The sequence below is a fragment of the Desmodus rotundus genome, chromosome 8 (genome assembly GCF_022682495.2).
Source record: "Desmodus rotundus isolate HL8 chromosome 8, HLdesRot8A.1, whole genome shotgun sequence".
Taxonomy (NCBI): Eukaryota; Metazoa; Chordata; class Mammalia; order Chiroptera; family Phyllostomidae; genus Desmodus; species Desmodus rotundus.
Genome location: NC_071394.1, coordinates 98,649,156 through 98,674,100, shown reverse-complemented (window position 1 = coordinate 98,674,100; position 24,945 = coordinate 98,649,156). Strand labels below are relative to the sequence as shown.

Sequence of the window (24,945 nt, the reverse complement as noted above, 5' to 3'; positions counted from 1 at the left end):
CTGAAGCAGTGGACTCTGAAGCTAGCAATTTGAATAGTTTTTTTGCTACAAGATTTGAAGCAGGTGATAACTTTCCAGAGCCTTTTCTTGTATTTCTCAAAACTGAATGTTTTATTTGACTTCCATAATGCCCCCTAGGGGCTGACATCTGCCTGAAAAACAGGTTATTTCTGCAGAGACAGGGTGATGCTCGACTGAACTCCCAGAAAACAAGTCGCTTATTTCTAGGAGAAGGGCTCCCGTGCAGGAAGCGTGAGGCACTGCAGTTTCCGTGGCAACCGTTTGTTTCTCAACAAGAGCTTCCAGCCAGGCTTTTGTGCGTGAGTCACACCCCAAGTGTTTTGTTTCCCTGGGATAAAACTGATTCATAATGGCTCCTGTCAATGATGACATGGTATCTCCTTGCTTAAACATAGAAGGAAAAAAAAAAAACTGTGTGTAGTAAGTTCCCAGCCTACGTGAAAACAAAATCTTATCTTTAATGCAGTCTCAACATCTGTACAAATCATTGTGTTTTCTTAGCTGATGTAAAATCTGAAAGAAAACGTACAGCTGAGCCTTTTTAGATAAATGCTTTATTTTTTCTCAAAATGTTACTTCTCCTGAATATCTGTAGTGCATAGAACTTTATGAAATTCATCCAGTAATGAATAGTTTCTGTTTTAACAATGATCCACTTTTACTAGTATTGCTTTAATTCTGAGAGCTTTGCCTTTTCCATCTTCCTGATTTGGGCTTTTAATTCTAGTCTTCTGTCATCATGAGATGCAGCTTTGAAAAGTAGGTCCTAACAACACCACAATCTGAGATGGCCTGTGCTCGCCACACTGTAAGGGGACAGCATCCAGCAGTATTAGTACACCTGACGGGGGGGAAACGAGCGGCCTGCAGAGAGAGTCCGAAGTCTGCAAGACAGGCAAGAGCACAAACGTCTGACAGATGAAGAATCTGCCTGGATAAAAGGATCGGTGCATTCCTCATGTGCCATGGTCTGAAAATTTCCCAGTGGTTTCTGTAAAAAAAAACCTCACTCTTATTTCCAAAAATGGGAAGAACCAAGTCCAGGTGCAGGAGGGTCTCCAGGGAAGTGTTCTGTAGCTCGAGGCATGGGGTGCGGGAGCAAAAAGCTTCGAAGGCCCGCCCTGTGGTGAGTGGTCATGACAAGGTCTGGGGCCAGACAAGACCTGCAGCCCACCTCAGTCTGACCCTCTGTCCCTCGGATCCTTGTCTGCCCCACACCATGCCTGTTTGCCTTCTTAGCAGAGACGCCGCCAGCTCTGGGCCTGGGCAGCCCCTGCAGCATGTGTGGGGCCTGTGGGGCAGAGCCTATCACAAGGCGGCCACTCATCATAGCCTTTCAAATGGGAACAAGTGGGAAGCCGCCGCCTTTTCCCTTCTGGTTTTCTTAGGGCACTTTGCCTTCTGTTCCTCCTTAGCCTCTCGGTTTTGAGGCCAGGAAGCAGCCAGGATCCTGGCTGTTTCTGCCTGAGAGCTGGTTCCTTCCTCTTCATCAGAAGAGAGTCCACCTTCTGCTGCCTGGGGAGCTGCTGCCTCACTCTGGAGAGGTGAGGACAGTGGAGGGAAAACAGAGGCCACAGGTCAGTGACTACGTATATATGAGGAAGCACCATCCTGGGACTAACTCTCCCAGCAATGGCCTGCCTAGAGGTGTGTGGCTCTGGCAGGACAAGGACACTGAGTGCAGTTGGGGGAGAACGAAGGCCTGTCTTCCTGTGTCTGCCTCAGACTGGGGACTCAACCCAAGCAGGTACTGGTAACTTACGAGCTGAGGGAATGCCAAGATGTCTAGGCAGGAAACTACCCTCCAGGACTGTACAACTAAACCTGGGAGATTGATTTGTGCCCAGTGTGACGCATGCATTACTTCATTTCTGAACAAAAGTGACTGGTGCTCTGAGGAGGCACTCCCCGGGCCTGGGCCAGCTGGGCCGGGGAGCTGGATACAGAGGGTGAAAGGAACAGTCAGGCATGAAGCCCAGGGAAGGGGTCAATGAAGGGATTTGAGGGAGGAGCATGATAAGCATATTTTTAAAAAGCAAACAGGCACCATGTGGGGCTGGAGAGGCGTGGTCACGGCTGCTTCCAGAGCACGTTTCTGCTGTCTCTGACCCAGTACTGACCACACTGTGCATGAGGCCCACGTGAAACATTCATGTCTGTATCCACAGGCTGGCCTGCCAAATGGCAGGTGCTGTGAGAGTGTTTCTGGCCTCAGGGATGATCGCAGGCACTGGGAACACCACAAGGCTAAGAGCAGTGGGTCAAACACAGAAACACAGGAACCCGTCTCTTCCTGTAGGGTTAGCACCACAGCAGGCACTCACTTGTGCACACAGGAGCAGAAAAGGGGGTGTTGGGGCAGGGCCGGGGTCCAGAAGGGGCAGCTGAGGCTGACTCCAGGGATACCTTTGCCAGCAAGCAAGGACACAGGGCCTAGGAGAGACAGGTCTGTGGCATTTGAAAATAAAGCTGATTGACCTATAACGTATGTGCAGGCAGAACGTGGGCCAGTGATTGCTGAGTCGCCCCCTCTCCACCCCAGGCTGTCCTCTTTACAAAGGACGCACACTGACCTTGTCCCCATAGCGAAGCTTCAGCCTCTCCCTGATGAGCAGTCCTTTAACCAGCAGCTTCCAGTTCCCGACGGCCCGCTTCTCCCTTTTCTGCAGCAGAAATGAAACAGGTTAAGCATAAAATGTAAGTACTGCCATTTTCAGGAAAAATATCAAGATGGAACTTGTGGATGTGTATATCTATACCTATATAAAATATTTTAGATTAAGAAAAAGTTTAACTATACCAAGTCCCAGTTTTAAATTTGGGATGACTTATAAGAGGCATGAGAGGTATCAAAAACAAAAGCCTCTTTGTAATTGTTTCCGACTCTAAAACTTTTCAGGGAAGAGGTTCTCCACATCTGGACCACAGGCAGTTCCTTTTAACAGAGGCAGGTGTCAACAGCAGGGCATCGGTCCCTGGAGCTGGCATCTAGGTAGCTGATAAGTAATAGATGCAGGCAGACAGTGGGTTGTGATGTGTAGGCAGGGCCATTTTATCCAGTGCCGGCTCCCTGTGGTGCCTTCCATGCAGTCAGGGAGCCAGAAAGAGCTTCAGAGCACACAGACTATTTCCTTTTATAGTCGTTGCAAATGAGGCACCTGTGCGCCCTAAGTGCCTGCTTTCCCCAGGCATTCTGCTTCCCTACCTCAAGCCCCCACCCAGGCCAGCCCTGGCCAGGCTGCTTACCTCCTTCTCCTTCTTTTCAATGAGTGCCTGCTCATTTTCCCAGGCGGCCAGGAGCACGTCTTTGTATTCCTCACAGACTACATACCCGTCAGTTCTGTGGGGATGCAACATGTGTGGTCTTCCTTGAGCCTGAATCCTGCTCTGGCCTCTCTTCCTCCCGTTGTGGAGGACAGTGGGCCGCTCCTAAGCTCTGAAGGATTTCCTGTGTCAGCTGGTCCACAGTCCTGGCCACAGCTGCTCACAGACACCACTCATGCAAAAGGCAGGCCTGTGGACACTGGTGCTGCCTACGAACTGCGATGAGCCCCCTCCCCCCGACCCCCACCACATGAAGGCAGAGGTCACCAACCAAGAATAATGCTGACCCCACTAGGTCACCTGTGACCACCCCCAGAAAACAGTGTTTTAATCTAACATTACTAGATGCTGGCTTCACTGGTTTTCCTGCCTCTGGATGGAAGCCAGAGTAAAGGTGTCAAAGGTGTAAAAGGTAAAGTATTAAGGCTCATTTTCCAAGTTCAGGGTAAAACCTGGAAAATAAGATCCACTGGGTCTCAACTCCCAGCAATCCCATATCAATTTCCTGCCCCCTTTACCGTGACCTCCCTGCCCCTCCTTCCAGCCTTCACGGAAGACCCCTCACGCACACGGGATAGGAGTAGCCCCTGTGGAAATCGAAGCCAGTGATGGCCTGGGCACAGTCGATGCCCAGCTTACGAGCCACACGGTGCAGGTTGGGCAGGTTCAGTTGGACACAGCCAATAGGCATCATGCTGGGCAGGAAGAGGTACACGTTCCCAAATTCATTCCGGGGGACCTGCAGAGGGTAGCATGCCAGATCTGGCCAGTTGCAGAGTAAAGCAGCCTGGTCCTGACCCCACTGAGCGCTGCCCTTACCTTTCCGCCCACAGCCACAGGTGGCTGGTACTCCTCTGTCTGCCACGTGCCAAACAGGCCCAGGTCATTTTGGTCCTGCAGTTGGGGCTCAGCAAGGCGGGCTCTCCGGGCCCGGTTGGAATAGCCTTTCACCATCTACACCAGAGGGAACAGCCAGTTTACAACAAAGGCTACAGTTTCCTGAGTGCTTACTGTGCAGTACGGCAGGCACTGCTCAGCGCTTCACACCTGCTACAAAACAACAGACAGGGCTGAGATGGGCGTGCATTTATCCCCTTTATGAATACTAGAGCTACCACCACCAGTACCGCCAGCTGATACTACGGAAGGCCCACTGTCCCAGGCACGGTTTTCAGTCCTCTGTGTATTTAATATTTTGAGGTCGTGGCTGCTTACAGGTAACTGAAACAGCAGAAAGCAAAACACCTGCCAAGGAAGGGGAAATTACTGTACCTTCTTCTAAACTTTCTTCACTGAAAGGGAAACTGAAACTCAGAAATGATGTCACTTAAGATCCCACGGCCAGGTGAGCGACAGGGCCAGGGTTCAATTCCAGAAAACTAACTGTGCCATGTACCCCGGCAGTTTGAAATGCCGAGCACACCCCCTACAGCTGTGTAGCGGCCAACACCAAAATTCTCACTGGGGAGTCAAGGGTGAAAGGAGTGGAGGACTGGCGAGGAGGAAGAGGGTGGAACTTCTACTGGAGTGGCACAGGCGTGGGCTACGGACTGGCTCCTGGGCCTGGGCTGCCTCTAGCGCAGGGGTTAGCAAACCCCTTCTGTAAAGGGTTACATACAGCCTGTTGCATATTCTTTCTCTTTTTAAAATCCATTAAAAAATGCAAAAAGCATTCTGAGACTAAGAGCCCCACGAAAACAAGACCCAGGCTGGATGTGTCCTGTGAGCTGTAGACCTCTGACCACTGTTCTAGTGGCCATTTCTGCCACGGTCTCTGGGCACACCACCTGTCACCCCTGGCAGCTCAGTCCCTTTCTAAGGGAGCCTTTCATCCAGTGCTGTTAAATAAAGACCCGATGAGCATCTACTACAGACCACACCGTGACGCCAGTTACCAGGGCAGTCTTTGTTTTTAAGGAGCACAGGCTCCTGTGGGGAGACCGAGAAGATTACAAGTCAGAGTGAAGAGTTAAGGGTAAAATGGGGCCCAGAGGCAGGACCTCTCGCCACCCCGAGAAGGTGAGAGGTTAAGACAGGCTGTTCCGAAGAGGCCCCATCTCAGCTGAGTCTGAAAGGGCAAACGAGGGACTGGTCAAGTGAACAGGGCTGCGGAGCAAGGTGTTTGGGACTGTGAGTATCGGGGCTGCGGAAGCTCTGGCACGCAGGAGGAAATGTGGGCACCAGAGTACCACAGGTACCGTGACACAGAAGATGTGGGACACTGGGTGGGGTGAGGGTGGGCTACCCAGGAGGTGTCACATGCACTCTGTGTTTCAGAAAGACCCCATGATGGCGATATTGGAAATGAACCAAAGGGCTCCAGCTGGCTGTAATCCTAACAAGAGAAGAGAAGGCACGAGTTGGGAGTTGCGACAGTAGGTTTCAGAGCAAGAGGAGGACTTGAGATTTGGGATTAGACCAGAACTATGCTAATATGATAGCCAGCAGACATTTGAAACGTGCCTAATAGCAAATGATATGCACTGAAAGTAAAATACAATACTAGATTTCAAAGCCTTAATAAAAAGAAAAATATGTAAAATATCTTAACATTCCAAAATGCTGAAATATCAATATTTCAAATATATTTGAAAAAAATTTTTAATTATATTTTATTGATTATGCTATTATAGTTGTCCTGATTTTTCCTCTTTTGCCCCCCTCCATCCAGCACCCTCCACTCCCTCAAGAAATACGCTCACTATTGCTCAAGTTCATGGGTCATGTGTATGAGTTCTTAGGCTACTCTGTTTCCTATACCGTACTTTACATCCCCATGGCTATTCTGTAACTACCTATCTGTACTTCTTAATCCCCTCACCTCTTCACCCATTTCCCCACACTCCCCTCCCATCTGGCAGCCATCAAAATGCTCTCTGTATCCATGATTCTGTCTCTGTTCTTCTTGTTTGCTTAGTTTGTTTTTTAGATTCAACTGTTGAGAGATATGTATTTATTGCCATTTTATTGTTCATAGTTTTGATCTTCCTCTTTTTCTTACATTAAGTCCCTTTAACATTTCATATAATAATAGTTTGGTGATGATGGACTCCTTTAGTTTTTTCTTGTCTGGGAAGCTCTTTATCTGCCCTTTGATTCTAAATGATAGCTTTGCTGGGTAGAGCAATCTTGGCTGTAGGTCCCTGGTTTGCATCACTTTGAATATTTCTTGCCAATCCCTTGTAGCCTACCAAGCTTCTTTTGAGAAATCAGTTGACAGTCTTATGGGAACTCCCCTGTACATAACTACTTCTTCTCTTGCTGCTTTTAAGATGCTCTATCTTTAACCTTCGGCATTTTAATGATGATGTGTCTTGGAGTGGGCCTCTTTGCATCCATCATAATTGGGACTCTGTGCTTCCTGGACTTACATGCCAATTTCCTTCACCAAATTAAGGAAGTTCTTTCACTATTTTTTAAAATAGATTTCCAATTTCTCACTCTTTCTCTTCTCTTTCAGGCACCCCTATGATGTGAATGTTGGACCCTCTTGAAGTTGTCCCAAAGGCTGCTTATATTATCCTCATGTTTTTTGGATTCTTTTTTCTTCTTCTTGTTCTGATTCATTGTTTTTTGGTTCCTTATGTTTCCAATCATCGATTTGATTCTCAGCTTTATCCACTCTACTGTTGTTTCCCTGTAAACTGTTCTTTATTTCAATTAGTGAATCCTTCATTTCTGACTGGCTCTTTTTTATGCTGCTGAGGTCCTCGCTAAGTTTCTTGAGCATCCTTACAACCAGTGTTTTGAACTCTGCATCTGATAGATTGCTCATCTTCACTTCATTTAGCTCTTTTTCTGGACTTTTGAGCTGTCCTTTCATTTTGGCCATGTTTCTTTGTCTCCTCATTTTGGCAGCCTCCCTGTGTCTGTTTCTATGTATTAGGTAGAGCTGCTGTGATGGGCCACTGTCCTCCCCTGGTTAAACAGGGCTGGGTGTCCCGTGACAAGCTGTTGTGGCACTGTACTGCATTCATATTTCTTGCGGGCAGCTGACCTGACTTAGTGCAGCGGTACAGTGGGAGAGAACTAATACTGGAGCAGACGCAGGGCCTAGGATTGTTGTCTGGGTGCTGCCAGTATCCTAACTGTTAAGGCCTTGGACAAGTGATTTCCCCTTTCTGAGTGTCCTCATATGTAAAACAGGCATCATAATGCTCACTCTATGGCTGTTGAGACAGGGTAGAGAATATATACGTGCAAAATGCATGGTAAATTATCAAGAGGAAGGACACTGATGACTGGTGAATGTGTCCACAAAGAGCAGGGCTTTGGCCTCTTAGAACAGCTCAGGAACACAGCTCCTACCTACACAGCCTTTGAGCACACACCAGGAATCGGAGGGCTGCTTTCTGGCCTAGATCTGGCATGCTCTGCAATATCCATCTCTTACAAACTCCTCATTCAGGTCGGACATCATTTATATGCATTCCTCCTCCTCTAATCCTTCTCAAGCTAGAAAAGGCAGACCTGGATTCCTATCCTGGGCACGTACTCGGCAACCCTTACTCCCCACTCTTCTTCCTTCAGCTGTTCCACTCAGCCTTGGTCCTGAGCCTCCCCACTGCCCTCAGGGTGCCCCCCAGCCCCCAGCTCTAGTTACCTTGTAGGGCACTTCTCCAAGCCTCACCACTCTTCCTTGTTTCAGCCATGTGTCCCTGGAGTGCAGGATATGCACGCAATCCCTACCGGAGCCAACAGGGGGAGACAAAATACAAATTCAGTTCACACCCTGCCTAATGAAGCACAGCATGGAGAGGAACCCCAAGCACCTGGGTGCTCATATGACCTCCCAGAAGGAAGAGCACAGCCTGGGATACTCTTCTGAGGCTCTGCCTCATACCCTGGAGCAGGCTCTGCTCCTAAGAGAACCAGGGGACCTGCCTCAGACAAACAGTTAACTCGGACGTCCTGTCTTTGCGGGTGCGAGTCCACTTACAAACCCTGAGCTAAGTGGAGTTACTGCATCTGTGTTGGGCTGCATGCCATACCCTCACCTCTCCTCTCACAGTGAGAGTCCCTCTGCAGTCCGCAGGGGGAGAGGTAAAAGTCACAGCACTGCAGGCACAGATCCTTAGCGCTGAGCAAGTGCCTGCCCAGGTGCAGTCTGCTGCAAATACTGTGGACTGTCCAGAGAGGGGTGGTGAACCCAAAAGACTATATGCAAATTATAATTACATTAATAAGTTATCATGTAATTAAGGTTCATGTTCATGGAATGGTCAAGTAATTCCTGGCACCCTGTAATTATGGGGAAAGATTCTCTAGCTTCACTCTCCTCCCAGAGCAACGAACTATGCCCCAGCCTTGCAAGTCTACTTGCACATTCATCTCTTCTTTAGCTTGTAGCCCTGAACTCTCTCTGCCCAGAGAGCAGGGCTCCATGGAGCACGGGCACTAAATTTCCTTCCAGTGCAGAAATCAGGCCCTTCACCTACCTGCCAGTCTAAGGCTGATGTTCAGCAGAGTACAGCAGCCCCGGGTGAACCATCCCTGTGCCACCTCATAGTGGGGTGACCCTGGACAAGTCACTTTCCCTTCCTAAGCCCCAGAACCCTCCTCTCCAGTTAGGGATAATGAGCTCTGTCTTTCTGCCTCGCAAGGTTGCTGGGAGGACCGGACTCTTTCCAGGTGCTCGAGCAGCACTTCTCTGTCCACAGCACCACTGCCAGAGCTGAGCACTCCAGCCACACCCGCACTGCAGGCTGCGCGCCCGATCGCCCAAACCAGTCACTATGTCATGGGCATCAGGGAGGGGTGGACATCCCCAAGGAGAGCAGCAGGGAAGTAGACACACACCTCTCAGAGTAAATCTCAACCTCTAATCGCTTCATACCCATTAGGATGGCTATTACCAGAAACACAGAAAGCAAGTGCTGGTGAGAGATGTGGAGAAACTGAAACCCCTGGGCTCTGCTGGTAGGAGTGTACAGTGTGCAGCTGCTGTTGGCAGCAGTCCATCGGTTCTACAGAGTGTTCAACGTAGAATTACCTATGATCTAGCAATTCCACTCCTGGGGCATATACCCCAAAGAACCGGAGGCAGGGTCTCCAAGAGATCTTCGTGCTCCTGTGTTCACAGCAGCGTTATTCACAATAGCCAAAACAAAAAGCAGCACCGGTGCCCACCCACGGATGCTAATCACATAAGGACAAACATTGTGATACCACTTCTGTGAGGTCTCTAGAGCAGCCCGATTCAAGAGACAGAGACGGGAAGAGGGAGGGTGGTTGCCTGGCAGTCGGGGATTCTGGAGAGCTGGTATTTAATGTGCGCAGAGTTTCATTTGGGAAGATGGAAACGTTCTGGAGATGGGTGGTGGCGACAGTTGCACGACAGTCACAGTGTACTTGATGCCACTGAACTGTACACACAAAGGTAGTTAAATGGTAAATTTTGTTATATATTTTACTACATTAAAAAATGTTCACTTCTCATGCTTTCCCCTGTGACTGACCTCATCCCTGTGAACCACCACAGCATTCTCTTCCTACCAGACTTCCTGTCTCCCAACCACTAGAAGAAGCCTGTGCCTTTTCCTCTGTCTAGGTGGCCTGGGCTCTGGAGGCTTTGACTGTGGGCCACTGAGGCCCCCGACTAGGCAGGATGCTTTCTGACGTGGACCAGAAAGCTCCAACACAGACCCTGGACAGGGTGTGTAGCCCGACTCCCGCAGGACTGACACACGGAAAGTAGTCCCCGGCCACAGGGCTCTCAAACCGTCTACTCATGTGGACTTCCCTCTATTTCCTTTTTTCCTCTTTTCCCATTTCTTAAGAACATCTATTTTTTTCATCTTGTATTTCAATGTTTAAAAAAATCATTTGTTTTCTTTCTACTGCTATTTTTTTTACTTAAAAAAAAAAGATTTTACTTATTTTTAGAGAGAGATAAAGTATAGGGAACCATTCTGCAAGTGGGAAATGTAGTCCAGCCCCCACTCGGAAAAGGCAGTGGGGAGCGAGGTCCAGCACACAGGACCCATGCCCACAGATAGGTTCTCCCGTGGGGAATCAGGCTGCATTGTACCTAGGCTGCTATGAGACTTGCTTTTGCTAAAAGTCCCTGACCCTGGATTAAGGCAGCAAATGTTTACTACGTATCTTTAACTTCCTAAAATCTGAGCTAAACCTCCCAAGTATGGAGTGTAACCAGTTCAATTACTTTTGCCCTTGATCTGTAACATCCTTCTCTTTGAAGTAATTACCAACATTCTTTCCTTTGTTGTCTGTAAAAGGTAATCACCTACAGTGAACCTGTGCATAGTAAATGAGGATCATCCTCTATATAATGTACCCAGAAAAGCAATAAAAGCCTGTCCGGGCAGGGGTCGGGCTCTCTCTCTGGCCCTCTCGCCCTCTCGCCCTCTGTCTTAGAGAGTAGCCATGCTGTCCTTTTTTCTCCACAGGATTTCTGTAGTCTGTGTAAATCTGTCCACTGCAGCCACAACACATGGATTCTGCAGGCCGGGGTCCGCATCAGTAAAGGGAGGGGGAAAGAGATGGAGAGAAACGTCAATGTGTGGTTGCCTCTTGTGCATCCCCTACTGGGGACCTGGCCTGCAACCCAGGCTTGTGCCCTGACTGGGAATCAAACCAGTGACCCTTTGGTTCGCAGGCTGGTGCTCAATCCACTGAACCACACCAGCTGGGGTTCTACTGCTATTTCTTAAAAGTTCTGCTTCTACTTTTATTTTCTCCTCACCTTAAATTTATATTATTAAAAATTTTTCAGTCTTAATTTTGTATATATTTTATATCCATTTTCTCCTCTTTTATCTCCTTCACTCCTTCTTTGGTAATTTCTTTTTACTCTGGATAAAATATACGCAACATAAAATGTATCATCATAATAATTTTTAAGTTTGGTGGCATTGAGGACACTCACTTTGTTGTGCAACCATCCCCACCACCCATCTCCAGAACTTTTTCATCTTCCCAACAGAAGCTCTACACATATTAAAATATCCAATTACTTTAACTTTCATGAAATCCTTTCTTCTGTCCTTTTGTACGGTTTTAGCTTGTAGTTGAGGGGCATGTTTACACTGTCCTATGTAAACCTCGTTTGTCCACTTTTAACTTTCCCCACAACACCCCTGCCCCACCTACCTTTTAATCCTTGTTTCAATTTCCAAGCTTTACTCTCCTCTACACATCACCCCACACAATAGCACACATACACACAATAGCACACATACACACAATAGCACACATGCACACAATAAAGCTCATTCCATATGACAAATGAGGTGAATGCCATTGCCAGCCCTTTGCCCCAGAATAAGGCTGATAATCCCAGGCCATCACGAAGCCCACCCAGCCGCCTCACGCACCTGGAGTAGACAGCTTCCCCACGACAATATCCAATGATCGCGGCTGTCTCAGGATAGATGGCTTCGTATTTCAGGAGATGCCTCTTCAGGGCGTACAGAGGGTGATTCTTGTATGTGCCAATGACAGAGGGCAAAGGCTGGTCCAGGTGCTTTGCCTGAAACTGCAAAGGCCAGAGAGACAATGTTGAGCATGTGTTTTAGAACAGGAAGTAAGGTTTGAGGTGGGTAATCCTCAGACCAATGTGTTCAGGTAACAGACAGTGGGGCAGAGGTTTCATAAGCACCAAACACTGTAACACTGTCCTGGCTGGTATAGCTCAGTGGATTGAGTGCGGGCCTGCAAACCAAAGGGTTGCCAGTTTGATTCTCAGTCAGGACACATGCCTGGGTTGCAGGCCAGGTCCCCAGTGGTGGGGCACAAGAGGTAACCACATACTGATGTTTCTCTCTCTTTCTCCCTTCCTTCCCCTCTCTAAAAAATTAAGAAACCAAAAAAATACTGTAACACTGTCTTTGTAGCTCTGGTGTTAAGCGGGTTTTAGATAAATCAAAAGCTAAGAAGAATCAAGTAATTCTGTAGCTCACGGCAACTTCGCAAAGTCATCTAACCTATTCCTCAGCCAGCCCTAGCAGATGAGTTTCCACTCTTTTACGGAGCTTCACAGAAGAAAAACAGTTTTCTTCAAGAAAGAGGCCTTATATCAAAGTGACATCACTATTATGCAATGTGGGCTTCCTTGACAGCTCTCATAGGACACCAAAATGTAACTGTTTTGAGTCCCCTGTGATACATATTCTCCTAGCACTTCTTTGGGGAATCTGATCTTCCAGTGGACAATTCCACGGCTGTAATTCACATCCTACTCATCAAGGTCTCCTACCCCGCCCCTCAGCAGCTCTTGAAAATTCTCCAATGCATTAGTGAGGACCTGCTATGTGGCATAGCCAGGAGCAGGCCGGACCCTCCACGGGGTTAGCTCCCAGGACAAAGACTTTATTTAATTAGGCCAGTCACAATGCCACCCGCACAATTCCAACTTCCTCAGCCATTTTTCAGTAACACGAACCGGGAACAGCCCCAGAGGAAAATCCCGGTGCAGGATGAACCGCACTGCTACAGAAAATGCTAACTAAACCCATGCTCCACCTGTCCTGAGGAACCGGGCACAATTCTTTGGCAAATCTGGGCAGATTCCCATGTGGAGATGCTGAGCTCCACCAACACAACTGCCATGTACAAGCAGCCCAGGCCCTCCTCCTGAAACCAAGCGACAACACCGTTCCATTTTAGTTCAGAAGCCGGCTTCCCAGTGGGCCTTCTCCACAGACTGAAGGCATGTCCCCACCCTCAGTCCCCTCCTTCCAGGAGATGAGTGTTCTACATCCGTGGAGGGTTGTTTGTGCGTGTGCTTGAGAGTGTGTACAGTCAGAAAGGCGCAGGGGATGGGGAATAATCCCATTAACGAGTTTTATCTTCTTTCACTCAGTATGACTTATATGACTTCATAAATATTTTATAGCTCTAAATTTATAACTGGGCAATAACTAAAAGTATATACAGCCTTCAAAAAACCAGACAGATTTGGGTTCAAATACCAAGTGAGTTAATCTCTTGGATTCCTAATTCTTAACTGGTAAAATTAAGGCAATAATAATCCCAGCTTTACAGTATTATAACTAATGAGATAAACACTAAAAATTCCAAACACAGGCTGGGCATACATGCAGTGCTTAAATACAGAAATAATTTTAATAACTCAACTGGGTCTTTGAGCCCGTGGCAGCTGAGGCCTTACCTCCATGTCTTCTTTCTTCTCCCTTTCCATCAATGGGCTCTGGTAGGGTCTCAAGGTTTCAGCCCACCAATTGGCATCAACTCGGCACTTGCGGGTCACTGTCATCCAGGCTGGGTCATACCTCTGGGTGACATCCCGGACCCAGCCATCATTGTCAATGCCCACAACGTAGGTCATGGGCTTGGTGGCGTACCTGTGACATGTCAGAGCCTGGCCTACCACACCATGCACACAGTCCACACACACCCATTTTTCCTCCTGCTCACAGAACACCTCTAGCCACTGGTCCACCCCAGCTGCTTTTCCTCCTTCTGTCCTCTCACCATCGCTGGACATTCTCTTACTTCTCTTACTCTTAGTGCTCGAAGAGCTTGTGGATGCTGCTGGAAAGCCAGGGTGCTTACGGGGGCTTCCAGGTTGGGTCCTGGATTTACTTTTGGACCCTGCCTTTGTCCCTTGAGAGACCGGAGCCCTCCTCTGCCTTGAAAGACCAGGCTCAGAATCCTCATCAGATGGATGATGAGCTTCCCCATCGGAGAGCTCAAAGTCAGAGGCACTGCTGGCCTTGTTACTCCCACTCTCCTCCTCTTTATAGGACACCCTGGAGGCCACCCGCAGCTTCCGGCCATGAACATGTTGCTGGGCCTCCTCCTCCTGCTCTTCCGCCTGACCCTCTTCTTCCCCACAGGAGGAGGACTCTCTCCTCTTCTTCCTGACGGCAGCTGCCACGCCCCTCTTCCCTTTGGCACTTGGACTGCTGGTGTCCTTGGAAGTGTTCTTTTTTCTGGTTCCTCTGCTGGTCTTCAGTTTGGTCTGGTTTTCTGAAACGAGGCTGGAAGTCTCGGAGGAGCCTCCAGGACCTTCTGTGGATCTCTCTTGAGGTTTCTTTCCCTTAAACAGAGTAGAAATTTTCCTTTTCCTTGTTTGCTAATGACAGGATAGAGACCCTGTAACCTAACAGGGCTGAGTCACTGGCTAGAGAACCAGTGGACACAAGATGTCCCCAGCTCAGACAGCGATCAACTGGCTATCCTGCTGGGTCGCAGGAAAATATCTGCTGAAATCTACAGCACCTTAGATAAGGTCACAGTATAATTCTCTTTACTCTCAAGCGTGGCACGGGGAAAAGAGCACAGGATGCGGAAACAGACAAACCTGGGTTTAAGTTGTTTCTCACGTATGTGAGTTAGGTAAATTCTGTAACCTCTGAGCCTTAACTTCCTCGGCAATGATAATATTCACCTTGCACTTAGTGCACTTTGCAAACAAATACCGATCGACTTTAATAAAGTTATGGTATTAATACAAAAATTATTAAAATCAATTTTTGGACCATCGCATTTCAGACAATGCCAACACCCTAGTGAGTACAGTGTTCAGCCTCCTTCTTAGATGACTGCAGAATTCAGAGCCCTTCACCCATCCTCGGCCACACTGCTGGTGCGGACAGGCACCATCCTACTGTTTTACAGGGCAGAAGCTACAGCACTGAGGAGCCAAGCCCCCCTGCAGGCCCCTTTGCACACACAGGGATCAGGCTGCTAGAGAATCCACCCATGTGTCTGATCTTGCCAACACAGGGTATGTGCAAGGCAGGCTCAAAGGAATGCAGGCTCTATTTGATACCGCCCCTTAAAGACAGTCTAATGACCAATTTTTTAAAAGTCTGATAACTTCTCATTTCTCCCTGACCAACCACCCTTTTCTCTGGAAGCCCCAAGAACCTCACCTTGGCTGCTGATAACTTCAGAGGAATTGGCTGGAGAGATAGTACCAGTCGGGTTGGGAGCTGTAGGGCCCGGAGAATCAGTAACAGTATCTATAATGAAAAAGGATTACACATTTATTCCAGGAGAGGGATTAAGGGCTTAATTAAATGTTGCTTGTCTGGTGCTTATCTATAACAGGGAAAAGTTAGAACAGCTGTCCAATAATAGGAGCCTGGAACCCTTGACACTATTAAAAATGATGCAACAGAGATCTATCTTTGTGGAAAAACAGGGAAATGTTCACCATCTACTAAAGAAAAGGAGAAGTTTGTTTTTAATGTGCAATGTTAATTTTTGTAAGAAAAAATTGTATAAACATATATGTGTATTTGGGAAAGGATCTGTATATTGGGTTATGGCTATTTATATGAGGTGTTTTTTCAGCTTACCTTTCTGTACTCCACATGTGTTATGTTTGTGATTAAAATAATAAAATATCACTTTGACAAAAAAACAAAAAACAAAACACCAAACACCATCACCATCAGATGACCAGAGTCTATTCCCTGCATTCCGTTGTCCCCACAATGAATCTTTCAGCTAGAGGCTGCATTTCTTTTTTTTTTTAAGATCTTTTTCATATATACTTTATTATTATTTTTTAAAGATTTTATTTATTTATTTTTAGAGAGGGGAAGGGAGGGAGAAAGAGAGGGAGAGAAACATCAATGTGTGGTTGACTTTCACACGCCCCCTACTGGGGAGCCGTCCGCAACCCAGCATGTGCCCTGACTGGGAATCAAACTGGCGACCCTTTGGTTGGCAGGCTGGCGCTCAACCCACTGAGCCACACCAGCCAGTGCTAGAGGCTGCATTTCTAAACATTCTGCTAACTTGTAAGGATGGGAGCCTCCTCCAGGGAATCAACCTTCATCACAGCAACAGTGATAAAGCACCTGAGCAAGACCTTCCCACACAGATCTCGGGCTCCCAACATTTCTCAGGCCTGCTGAGAAAACCAGAGGTGAAAAGGAGAAATAGGAAGGCAGGTTTTCTGTGAAAAGCCATATTATATTAGAAAAAAAATAACTGCCCTGACTGGCATGGCTCGCTGGGTTGGGCGCTGTCCTGAAAAGTGAAAGGTTCAATTCCCGGCCAGGGTGCACGCCTGGATTGCAGGCCAGGTTACCAGTTGGGGCATGCAAGAGACAAATGATCAGTGTTTCTCTCCCTCCCTTTCTTCCCTCCCCTTCTCTCTAAAAATAAATAAATAAAATCTTAAAAAAAAAAAAAAAGAAAAAATTACTTTTGCCTTGCTTCTTCTAGAGTAAGAACTGGGGAAACATCAAAGAAACCCAAACTGAGAGACAAGCTACAACACTGCTAAGCAGCACTCTTCCACGCCATCAGGGTAATGCGGACGAGGGAAGACTGAGGAACCGTGACAGCCTGGACGAGACTGAGGAGACACGAGGATTAAATGCAACACGGTATCTTGGGTTAGACCCTGGGACAGAAAGAGGGCCCTAGTGAAAAACCTTGAAAAATCCAAATAATAGCTACAGTTCAGTTGCCAATGTATTATTGATTAGTTGGTATAATTACTATTATACCAATATTAATGTCTTAGTTTCTTTATGTACAGCATGGCACAGAAGCACATGTGTGAAAGTCTGGATACCTGCGTACTCACCTAGATTTGACTGAGGATTCACCGGAGCATTCAACTAGCTGAGTGACTTCCCTAAACCTCGATTTCATCTGTAGCAATCCCTGCCGCGTCTCCCTCACAGGATTACACACAAGATCGTGTGTGTGACGCTGCCCCAGAAGCAACCCAGCGCTACACAGACACGCATGGTCGCCCCCTTTAGTAAGTCATCTGTCAGTGTACACTGGTGCCAAGGGGAAAAATATTAAGTTGCAAAGCCATACAGTTCCTATACAGAAAATAAGATAAATGGATGAAATGGACAAATCCTAAAGATATTGAAATGACCAAAACTGACTCAAGAAAAAACAAAATCTGAATATACCTTTAACAAGAAATTGGGACAGAAATCAAAAACCTCCCCACCAAAAAAAGTTTAGGACCAGGAGAGTTGTACCACATATTTAAAGAAGAATTAACAAGAATCCTTCTCAAACTCCTCCAAAAAATAGAAGAGGGAAAACTTCCTAACTCATTCTGTGAGGCCGACACTACCCTGATATCACGAGAAAACTACCTTTATGACAGACCAATATCCTTTATGAATACAGACGCTAAAATCCTCAACAAAATACTTAGCAAACCAAATCTAATAACACCTAAAAAATTATACACCATAAAAAAGTGGGATTTATTCCCAGGAATGCAAGGGTGGTTTAACATAAGAAAATGAATCAATGCAAAACACTATATTGGTACAATAAAGAAAAAACCCCACCATCATCTCAAATGACTCAGAAACAGCACTTGACAGAATCCAACACACTTGCATGATAAGAACACTCAGGAAACTAGAAATAGAAGGAAACTACAACACAACAAAGAAAACCGATTAAAAACCCACAGCTAGCACAATATTCAACAGTAAAGACTGAAAGCTTTCTTCATCCCCAAGACTGGGACCAAGACAAGGATGCCTGCTTTTACCAACGCTATTCTAAACTGAACTGGAAGTTGTAGCCAGAGGAATTGGGCAAGAAAAAGAAACAAAAGGCATCCAAGCTGGAAAAGAAGTAAAATTATCTCTATTTATAGATAGCAAGATCTCATACATAGAAAATATGAAAGAATGTACAAGAAAGATACTGGAGCTAACAAGTAAATTTAGCAAAGTTTTAAGGTATAAGATCAACATAAAAAATCAGCTGTATTCCTATTCACCTGCAATGAGCAATGTAAAAAGGAAATAAAGAAAACAATATTATTTATGATAGAATAACAAAATACCTAGGGAAAAATTTAACCAAAGTGATAGACAAGTACACTGAAAACCACAAAATACAGCATAAAGAAATGAGACACAAAGTAAACGGAAAGATATCCACGTTAATGAACTGGAAGACGTAATACTGTCTTGATGGCAATGCTACCCAAATCAATTGACAGAGTCAGTGTAATCCCTATCAAAATCCCAATGGCCTTATATTTTTTATAGAAATGGAAAGGCAGATCATCAAATTCATGTGAAGCTGCATGGGGTCCTGAATAACCAAAATGGCATTGTAAATGAAGAACAAAATTTCACTCACACATCCTAATTTCAAAACTTACTGCAAAGCTTTAGCAATCAAACAGTGTGGTACTGGCATAAGGAAAGACATGTAGACCAATGGAGTAAAATTGAGAAACCAGAAGTTAACCCGTACATCTATGGCCAGTAGATTTTTGACAAGAGTTCCAAGACCATTCAATCCCCATTGAAAAACTTCTCTTTTCAAAACGTAGAAAAAATAATTCAACAAATAGTTCAAAGAGTAGGCCTTCAACGAATAGTGCCGGGACAACCAGATCCCCACACGCAAAAAGAATGAAGTCGAACACCTACCTCACATCATATACAGACCTTAACTTAAAATGGACAAAAGACTCATATCTAAGAGTTAAAACTGTAAAACTCTTAGAAGAAAATATAGAAGGAAAGCTTTATGACCTTGGATTCGACAAGGGAGTACTAGATATGACACCAAAAGTGTAAGGAACAAACAAAAAAAATTGACTTTGTCAAAATTAAAACTTTTCTACATCAAAGGACTTAATCAAGAAAGTGAAAAGACAACTAAACAATGGGAAGAAATATTTGCAAAGCATATATCTGATTGGTGCCTAGTACCCAAAATATATACAGAACTCTTACAACTCAACAACAAAAAGACAAAGAACTCAATTAAAATATAGGTAAAAGACTTGAAGAGATGTTTCTCCAAAGAGGACATATAAATGGCTGATACACACATGAAAATACGCTATCATCAGTCATCAGGGAAATGCAAATCAAAACCACAATGAGATACTACTTCATACCGATTACGATGACTATAATAACAACATGGAGCCCTGGCTGGTGTGGCTCAGTGGAATGAGTGGTGGTCTGTGAACCAAGGGGTCACTGGTTTGATTCCCAGTCAGGGCACATGCCTGGGTTGCAGGCCAGGTCCCCAGTGGGGGTGCACTAGAGGCAACCACACATTGATGTTTCTCTCCATCTCTTTCTCCCTCCCTTCCCCCTGTCTAAAAATAAATAAATAAATCTTTAAAAAAAATAAATAAAAATATGGAAAATAACAAGTGTTGGTGAAAATTTGTAGAAATTATAACCCTTGGATATTGCTGGTGGAATAGTGCAGCTCCTGTGGAAATATGTGAAAAAGTAAAGTTTAACCTACAATTACCATATGACCCAGGAAACCCACTCCTAGGTATATACCCAAAAGAACTAAAACAAGCACTCAAATAAATACATGTACACACGTATATGGCAGTAGTCTTCACGACAGCCAAGAGGTGGAAACAATCTAAATGTCCATCTGTTGATGCATGGTTAAATAAAATGTGGTCTTTCCACACACAGGAGTATTATTCAGCCATATAAAGGAATGAAGTACTCATACAATCTGCAAACACAGGTGAACCTTGAAAACATGCTAAGTGATAGAAGCCAGACACAAAACATCACATGTACGACTTCTTTTATATGAAATATCCGGAATACGTAAATCATCAGACAATGCACATTGGTGGTTGCCACGTGCCTGAGCGGGTGGAAGAGGCAGAGTAAGGAGTAACTGTGTAATGGGGACAGGATCTCCTTATGGGGTAGCAAAACTGTTTTGGAAATACAGGTGGTTGTACAAAACTCTAAATGCACTAAATGTCACTAAATTGTTTACCTAAAAAAAAACTGTATGTTTTTGCTTTAAAAAACCCCACAAATGAAAACAAACATATATAAACACAAATGCATAGGAACAAATCTTGGGGAACAGTACTCAAACATTAACGTTTCTCTCTGGATGGTGGTATTACAGCATAATTACTTGCCATGCCAGGTATCTTAGGCTTTATCAAGCCAAATCAGAAGGAGAAAGGTAAAGATGCCCGTCATTTAGCCTCTAAAGATACAAAAGTATGGCCTCTTTCCCTAAACAAACAGGGAATCTGGGGCTCAGGCACAAGTGCATCTATCACAGGAATCTTCCAGGGACAGATTCCTGCAATACATCTTCCATGTACGCACCTCTATTCTGTTTTATTCAGAGCCTCACCTAAGGTTATTCTCAAGCATTTGAAATAGCCTGTCTCCACATGAAGAGCTCTTCACCAGGACCGCTCTTGGAGACACAGCTCTCCTCGCAGCCCGGCTGCCTGCCAACGCCGTCACCCCAACTGGGGGGTACGGAAACGCTTTCTTAAGGATTTCAGCAGCCGACGTGAACCATTTCCCTAGACCTTCTGAACACAATTTCTGAATAGTTCATGGAAACAACCCCAGGGCGCCTGCCCCAAAATCCAGGGCTTGAACACCTCAGGCCGCCAAGTAACAGAAGGGGGAGAGCGCAGGCCTTCGGCTCACACACCGGTCGCAGTCCTGACTCCAACGCTTGCCAAGTCAGTGCACCTAAGAAAGCGCCTTAGCCTCTCCGGGCTTCGGTGCCAGTTCTTTATTTTATGAGGACTGAATAAGGGAATACCTGTAAAACACCTGGAACAACATCTGGCACATGACTGCCACTGCCATTTGCTAACAGTTCTAAGAAAAATAGTGCTGCCACGAAGAATCACTCACGTGGACCAATTCCTCATCATCTCGTGCAGAGTAAATCGCGAATCTCCTTTCCAGCGTGGTCTGTAGGTTGTCTTGCTCACTGATTGAAAGCTCAGAGTTAACTGTAAATGTCCCAATGAACCTGGAGAGAAGCCGGGCATTCCTTCGTGTGAGAGACCAGAGCAAAGAGGAACTCTGTTCTTTACACCAAGAACATCAGATGGGGAAGTCTGGAAAGGGAACTGTGAGCCACCCCCCACCCCACCCCCGCCTTTATTCTACTCTTCCCGCCCTGTTTGGCTAGCTCCTAGTCATCACTGAAGACCCAGTTTAGACACTACCGTCCCAGAAGCCTTCCCAGAGCCCGCAGCTCAGGTGAGCATCCCAGCTCCATGTGCCCACAGTCCCCAGCATACCTCTTCCAGAGCGCGGGTCACTACTCTAATGAACTGGGCGTGTGTGTCACCCTGGCCAACCTAGAGCCCTTCCAGGACAGAGGTCATGCCTGACATTTCTCTATGCTCAATGCCATGCCCACTGCCTGGCTTATAGGATCACCTCAGGGGATATCTGTGGAAGTGACCTGCACCCAGCCTCTGAGAGAGACACAAATCCTACACCAGGGCCGTGCCACACAGGCCAGAGGGCCGTACCACTTCACCAGGTTTGCCAGGTAGCAGATATCTACGTCTTGAGGAGGCACTCTGGTGAAGTGAGTTGGGATGATGGAGAGGCTAATAGCCTGCAGATCCGGCTGGCTACAGATGCTGTTGCGATAGAAGCCATTTGCCAGCAGGCACAGAAGGTGAACCTGGGAAGAAAGAGAAAAAGGAAGACATGGAAGAAAGGCTAAAAACCAGAGGGATTTTTGCTGCCAAATTAAAAGACTTTTTATGGGCAGGAAATATCTGTTGTCATTTCTACATACAAAAAAGTAAAAATACTAACATTAGCCATTTCCCAAGATTTTTGTCTCACCCCCCCTTTTATCTAGATACTCATTCCCTCAAAGAATCATGAATCTCAAAGCTCAAAATACAAACTTCTCTTCTTCCAAGAGGCCATGTCTTTTAGAGATAGACACCGAAGGCACTATGGATGAAATGCTGCAACGTCTGTGGTTTGCTCAGGAGAGTCAGGGGGAAAGGCGAGTAGTGGAAAAGAACAGTAAGACCGCTCACAGGCTGGTAACTGTCAAGGCCAGGGGAGAGCACGGGGCTCCCTGCACGGCTGCCGGCACTTCCGTGTGTGCTCGAACCCAACCTGCTCTGCTCTGACCCCACACCAGTCTCACATCTGACCTCCAAGCCCACCCTTCCTCAACCTGTTGAAATCATCACGCGACTGTCGTCCCCTTCTTTCACACAAAGATGTGCATCATTTTCACTTCAAAATTGGTCTTCCTTCCCACTCATCGCCTCCCTACTTCAATCAAAGGCATTGCCCTTCTCCCCTCACTTAAGCTGCAAATCTTGGTCTCTTTCTTCTCCAATACCAAGAATTACGAGAATCACAGCTGTCTCATTTACTCCCCAAGGCTGCTGTGTGGTGGGCATCACACCTGTTCCTATCTCATCTGCTCTGTGTTCTTGCTACGTGAACATTTCACCTCTAGGTTTCTGTGGCTGCTGTGAGTGTCTCCTCCATCCATCCTATCACCACCTTCTGTGGCTGCCCACTGCCAATGGGAAGAAAAACCAAAGTCTTCCCTGGCCACACTGTCATCTGGCCTCCAACACACACGTCCTCCAAGATGTGGGCAAACTGGTCGTCCTCCCATCCCCTCTGTAACTTGGCGAGAGCAATCTTCTCAGACTCTGTCCTCTCCCACCTCAGCATGCTGCCCTTTCTCCTAAATAAAGCCTTCCTCAGCTATTCACACCCACACCGATGTCTTTCTTCCAAGTCTTGAGTTCCTCTGCTTTGAGGTCTTCCTTGTTTCATCTTGTAAGTCCAGAAACCCTTTAACAGAAGGAAATAAACTCCATACAAATCTCTTTCCCCACAATGCCAAGAACCTTGCTAGGTCCGTAAAACGTGTTCAATAACTGCCAGATGAAGTCAAAAGCCAGTGGCTTCAGCTGAGAATTAGTGTTACTAAATAGTTGAAAGAAGAGATGGACAGTGTCTGTCATTAGCCCCTGCTCCATGCCAGGCATCGTGCTGGGTACCTTACATGTGTCATTTGCTTAGTCCTCACAACCACCCTCTGAGGAAGACACTGTTGCTACCTTCTACTTCAAAGATAAGGAAAGTAAGCCTCAGAGAGAAGAAGAAACTTGCTAAGGTCATGGAGTAAATAGGAGAATCAGAAATAAGACCGAGGTTTCACTGACTGAGAACCCAAGTTCTCTCCGCCACGGCAGCCCGCCCCGACACGGAGGAACGCTGTCCTTTCCCGTCATTCCTGCCCCTACCTTGTGCGTGTTCTCATGGACTTCTTTATTGAAACGCTTCATCAGCCTCCGAAGACTTGTCTCAAACTCCATTTGTATTTTTTCACTGCAATGCACATTGAAAAATCTGAGAATGAATTGGGAAATTGAAACCTGACTCCATCCCCCAGTTAATTCCTTTCATTTATAATGGCACATGAATCGTTCTCCTTGTTTTCCTGCACAAGGCTGTGCTACTTGAGTAAACTTTTAAAAAGCTACCTATTTTCTGCATACCTTTCTGCTTCTTCTCAGATGCAAATATCAGCTCGGGACATTCTCTGCCCATAGTGCCCTCTTCTAAACCTGCCCCAAATCATGCCTCATGAACATGAGTCAAAACTCACCCCCTCCAGGAAGTCTTCTCTGACTGCCTGACCTTCCAGCCACCCATTCCCTCCTTAGCAACCCCCACCTTTATGTTTAGTTAATGCATACTCATTTGTATTAGCTGTTCTGGTGTAAAACCTCTTTCATGCCTGTGTCCCATGCATCTTTAAGAAAATTCGATGCTTCTTGAATGACTTCTATTATCTTCCCTCTGCATGGCTAATAATGTGCCCATCATACAGTGGAACCCTTTAACCAATAAACTACCAGATATTATGCTCTATGTTCCCAAGCCGCCAGAAGCTACAGAGGTTGTGGGGACATTGGGGTGAAATGGGGGCTCCCTACCACAGAGGGCACTGTTTCCAGTCCTGCAGAGTGACGTGGTGAGAAAGCATGACTTCCTGAGTCAGCCTGACAGGGATTTAGAGCGTGGCTCACCCACTTACTGGTGAATGACTCCTGCAATTATATTTAACCTCTCTGGGCCTCTGGCTCCCCCTTCACATACTGTTCTGAAGATTGAGTAAGATAATGGACAACCTTGGCCCAGAGAAGTGGTTCAACACAGCGGCGTTTTCTCTCCCCATCTCCTGCCCCAGCCAGGACACGAAGGTTTCTCATTCAAGTCCTAAAGGTGAGCCCAGGGTCCTCCCACCCAAGGTTCCCACTTTGGTACTCAGCCCTGACCTCCCATGTGTTTCTTGGAAGTTTCCACTAAGTAACAGCTGCCAATGATAAGTGACAGGAATCTAAAAGCAAGTGCCCAATCTTACCGTCTTTCTCTCGCTTTCGCCTGCTCCGGTGTTTCAATCTCTATCTCCACTGGTTTCACAGGCAGGGCAGACTGAGAGAAGGCTGCATTTTCTCCCACACCACCTGGCGCAGGCTCACTAAGTTCTAGCAACAGTAATTTAAAAAAATCAGTAATAATAATAATAATAATAATAATAGCTACTGTAATGAACAAAATCGAGGTTCTGATGGGAAGGAGGAAGCGAGAAATAGATGCAAGATGGACAACTCGCAGAAGTACGTACTCCTTCCATGTTTTGAATACCCAAAAAACAAAAACAAGAACAAAACCCCCCGCCAGGCATTGTGCTAAGTGTTTTACATTTATTTGTCTCATTTAACCCACAGAGCGGTAGTCCTGAGAGTACAAAAGGAGGAAACTAAGACACAAAGATACTGAGTTGAATTAGATACACACCCCTGCTACCAAGGAGCTGGCGCTCCTG

The 24,945-nt window shown here is 46.3% G+C and overlaps 1 protein-coding gene across 2 annotated transcripts in view; it reads right to left on the bottom strand.

Moving 5' to 3' along the window:
* Window positions 1–557: 557 nt before the first annotated feature.
* The window catches only part of XPC (XPC complex subunit, DNA damage recognition and repair factor), a 34,243-nt gene continuing 9,855 nt past the window's right edge, over window positions 558–24,945 (bottom strand). Inside the window, exons 4-16 of one of the 2 annotated variants that reach the window (XM_045192270.2) lie at window positions 24,481–24,604; window positions 23,357–23,441; window positions 21,593–21,750; window positions 20,961–21,081; window positions 15,207–15,296; window positions 13,478–14,368; window positions 11,682–11,842; window positions 7,949–8,030; window positions 4,165–4,299; window positions 3,915–4,084; window positions 3,268–3,361; window positions 2,595–2,684; window positions 558–1,012 (exon numbers count right to left, since the gene is read on the bottom strand). In XM_045192270.2, coding sequence (XP_045048205.2) covers window positions 854–1,012; window positions 2,595–2,684; window positions 3,268–3,361; window positions 3,915–4,084; window positions 4,165–4,299; window positions 7,949–8,030; window positions 11,682–11,842; window positions 13,478–14,368; window positions 15,207–15,296; window positions 20,961–21,081; window positions 21,593–21,750; window positions 23,357–23,441; window positions 24,481–24,604 — 2,360 coding nt within the window. In that variant the 3' untranslated portion in view covers window positions 558–853. Of the gene's footprint in view, window positions 1,558–2,594; window positions 2,685–3,267; window positions 3,362–3,914; window positions 4,085–4,164; window positions 4,300–7,948; window positions 8,031–11,681; window positions 11,843–13,477; window positions 14,369–15,206; window positions 15,297–20,960; window positions 21,082–21,592; window positions 21,751–23,356; window positions 23,442–24,480; window positions 24,605–24,945 lie in introns of both variants that reach the window. The other variant, XM_053929709.1, reaches the window with a different exon arrangement.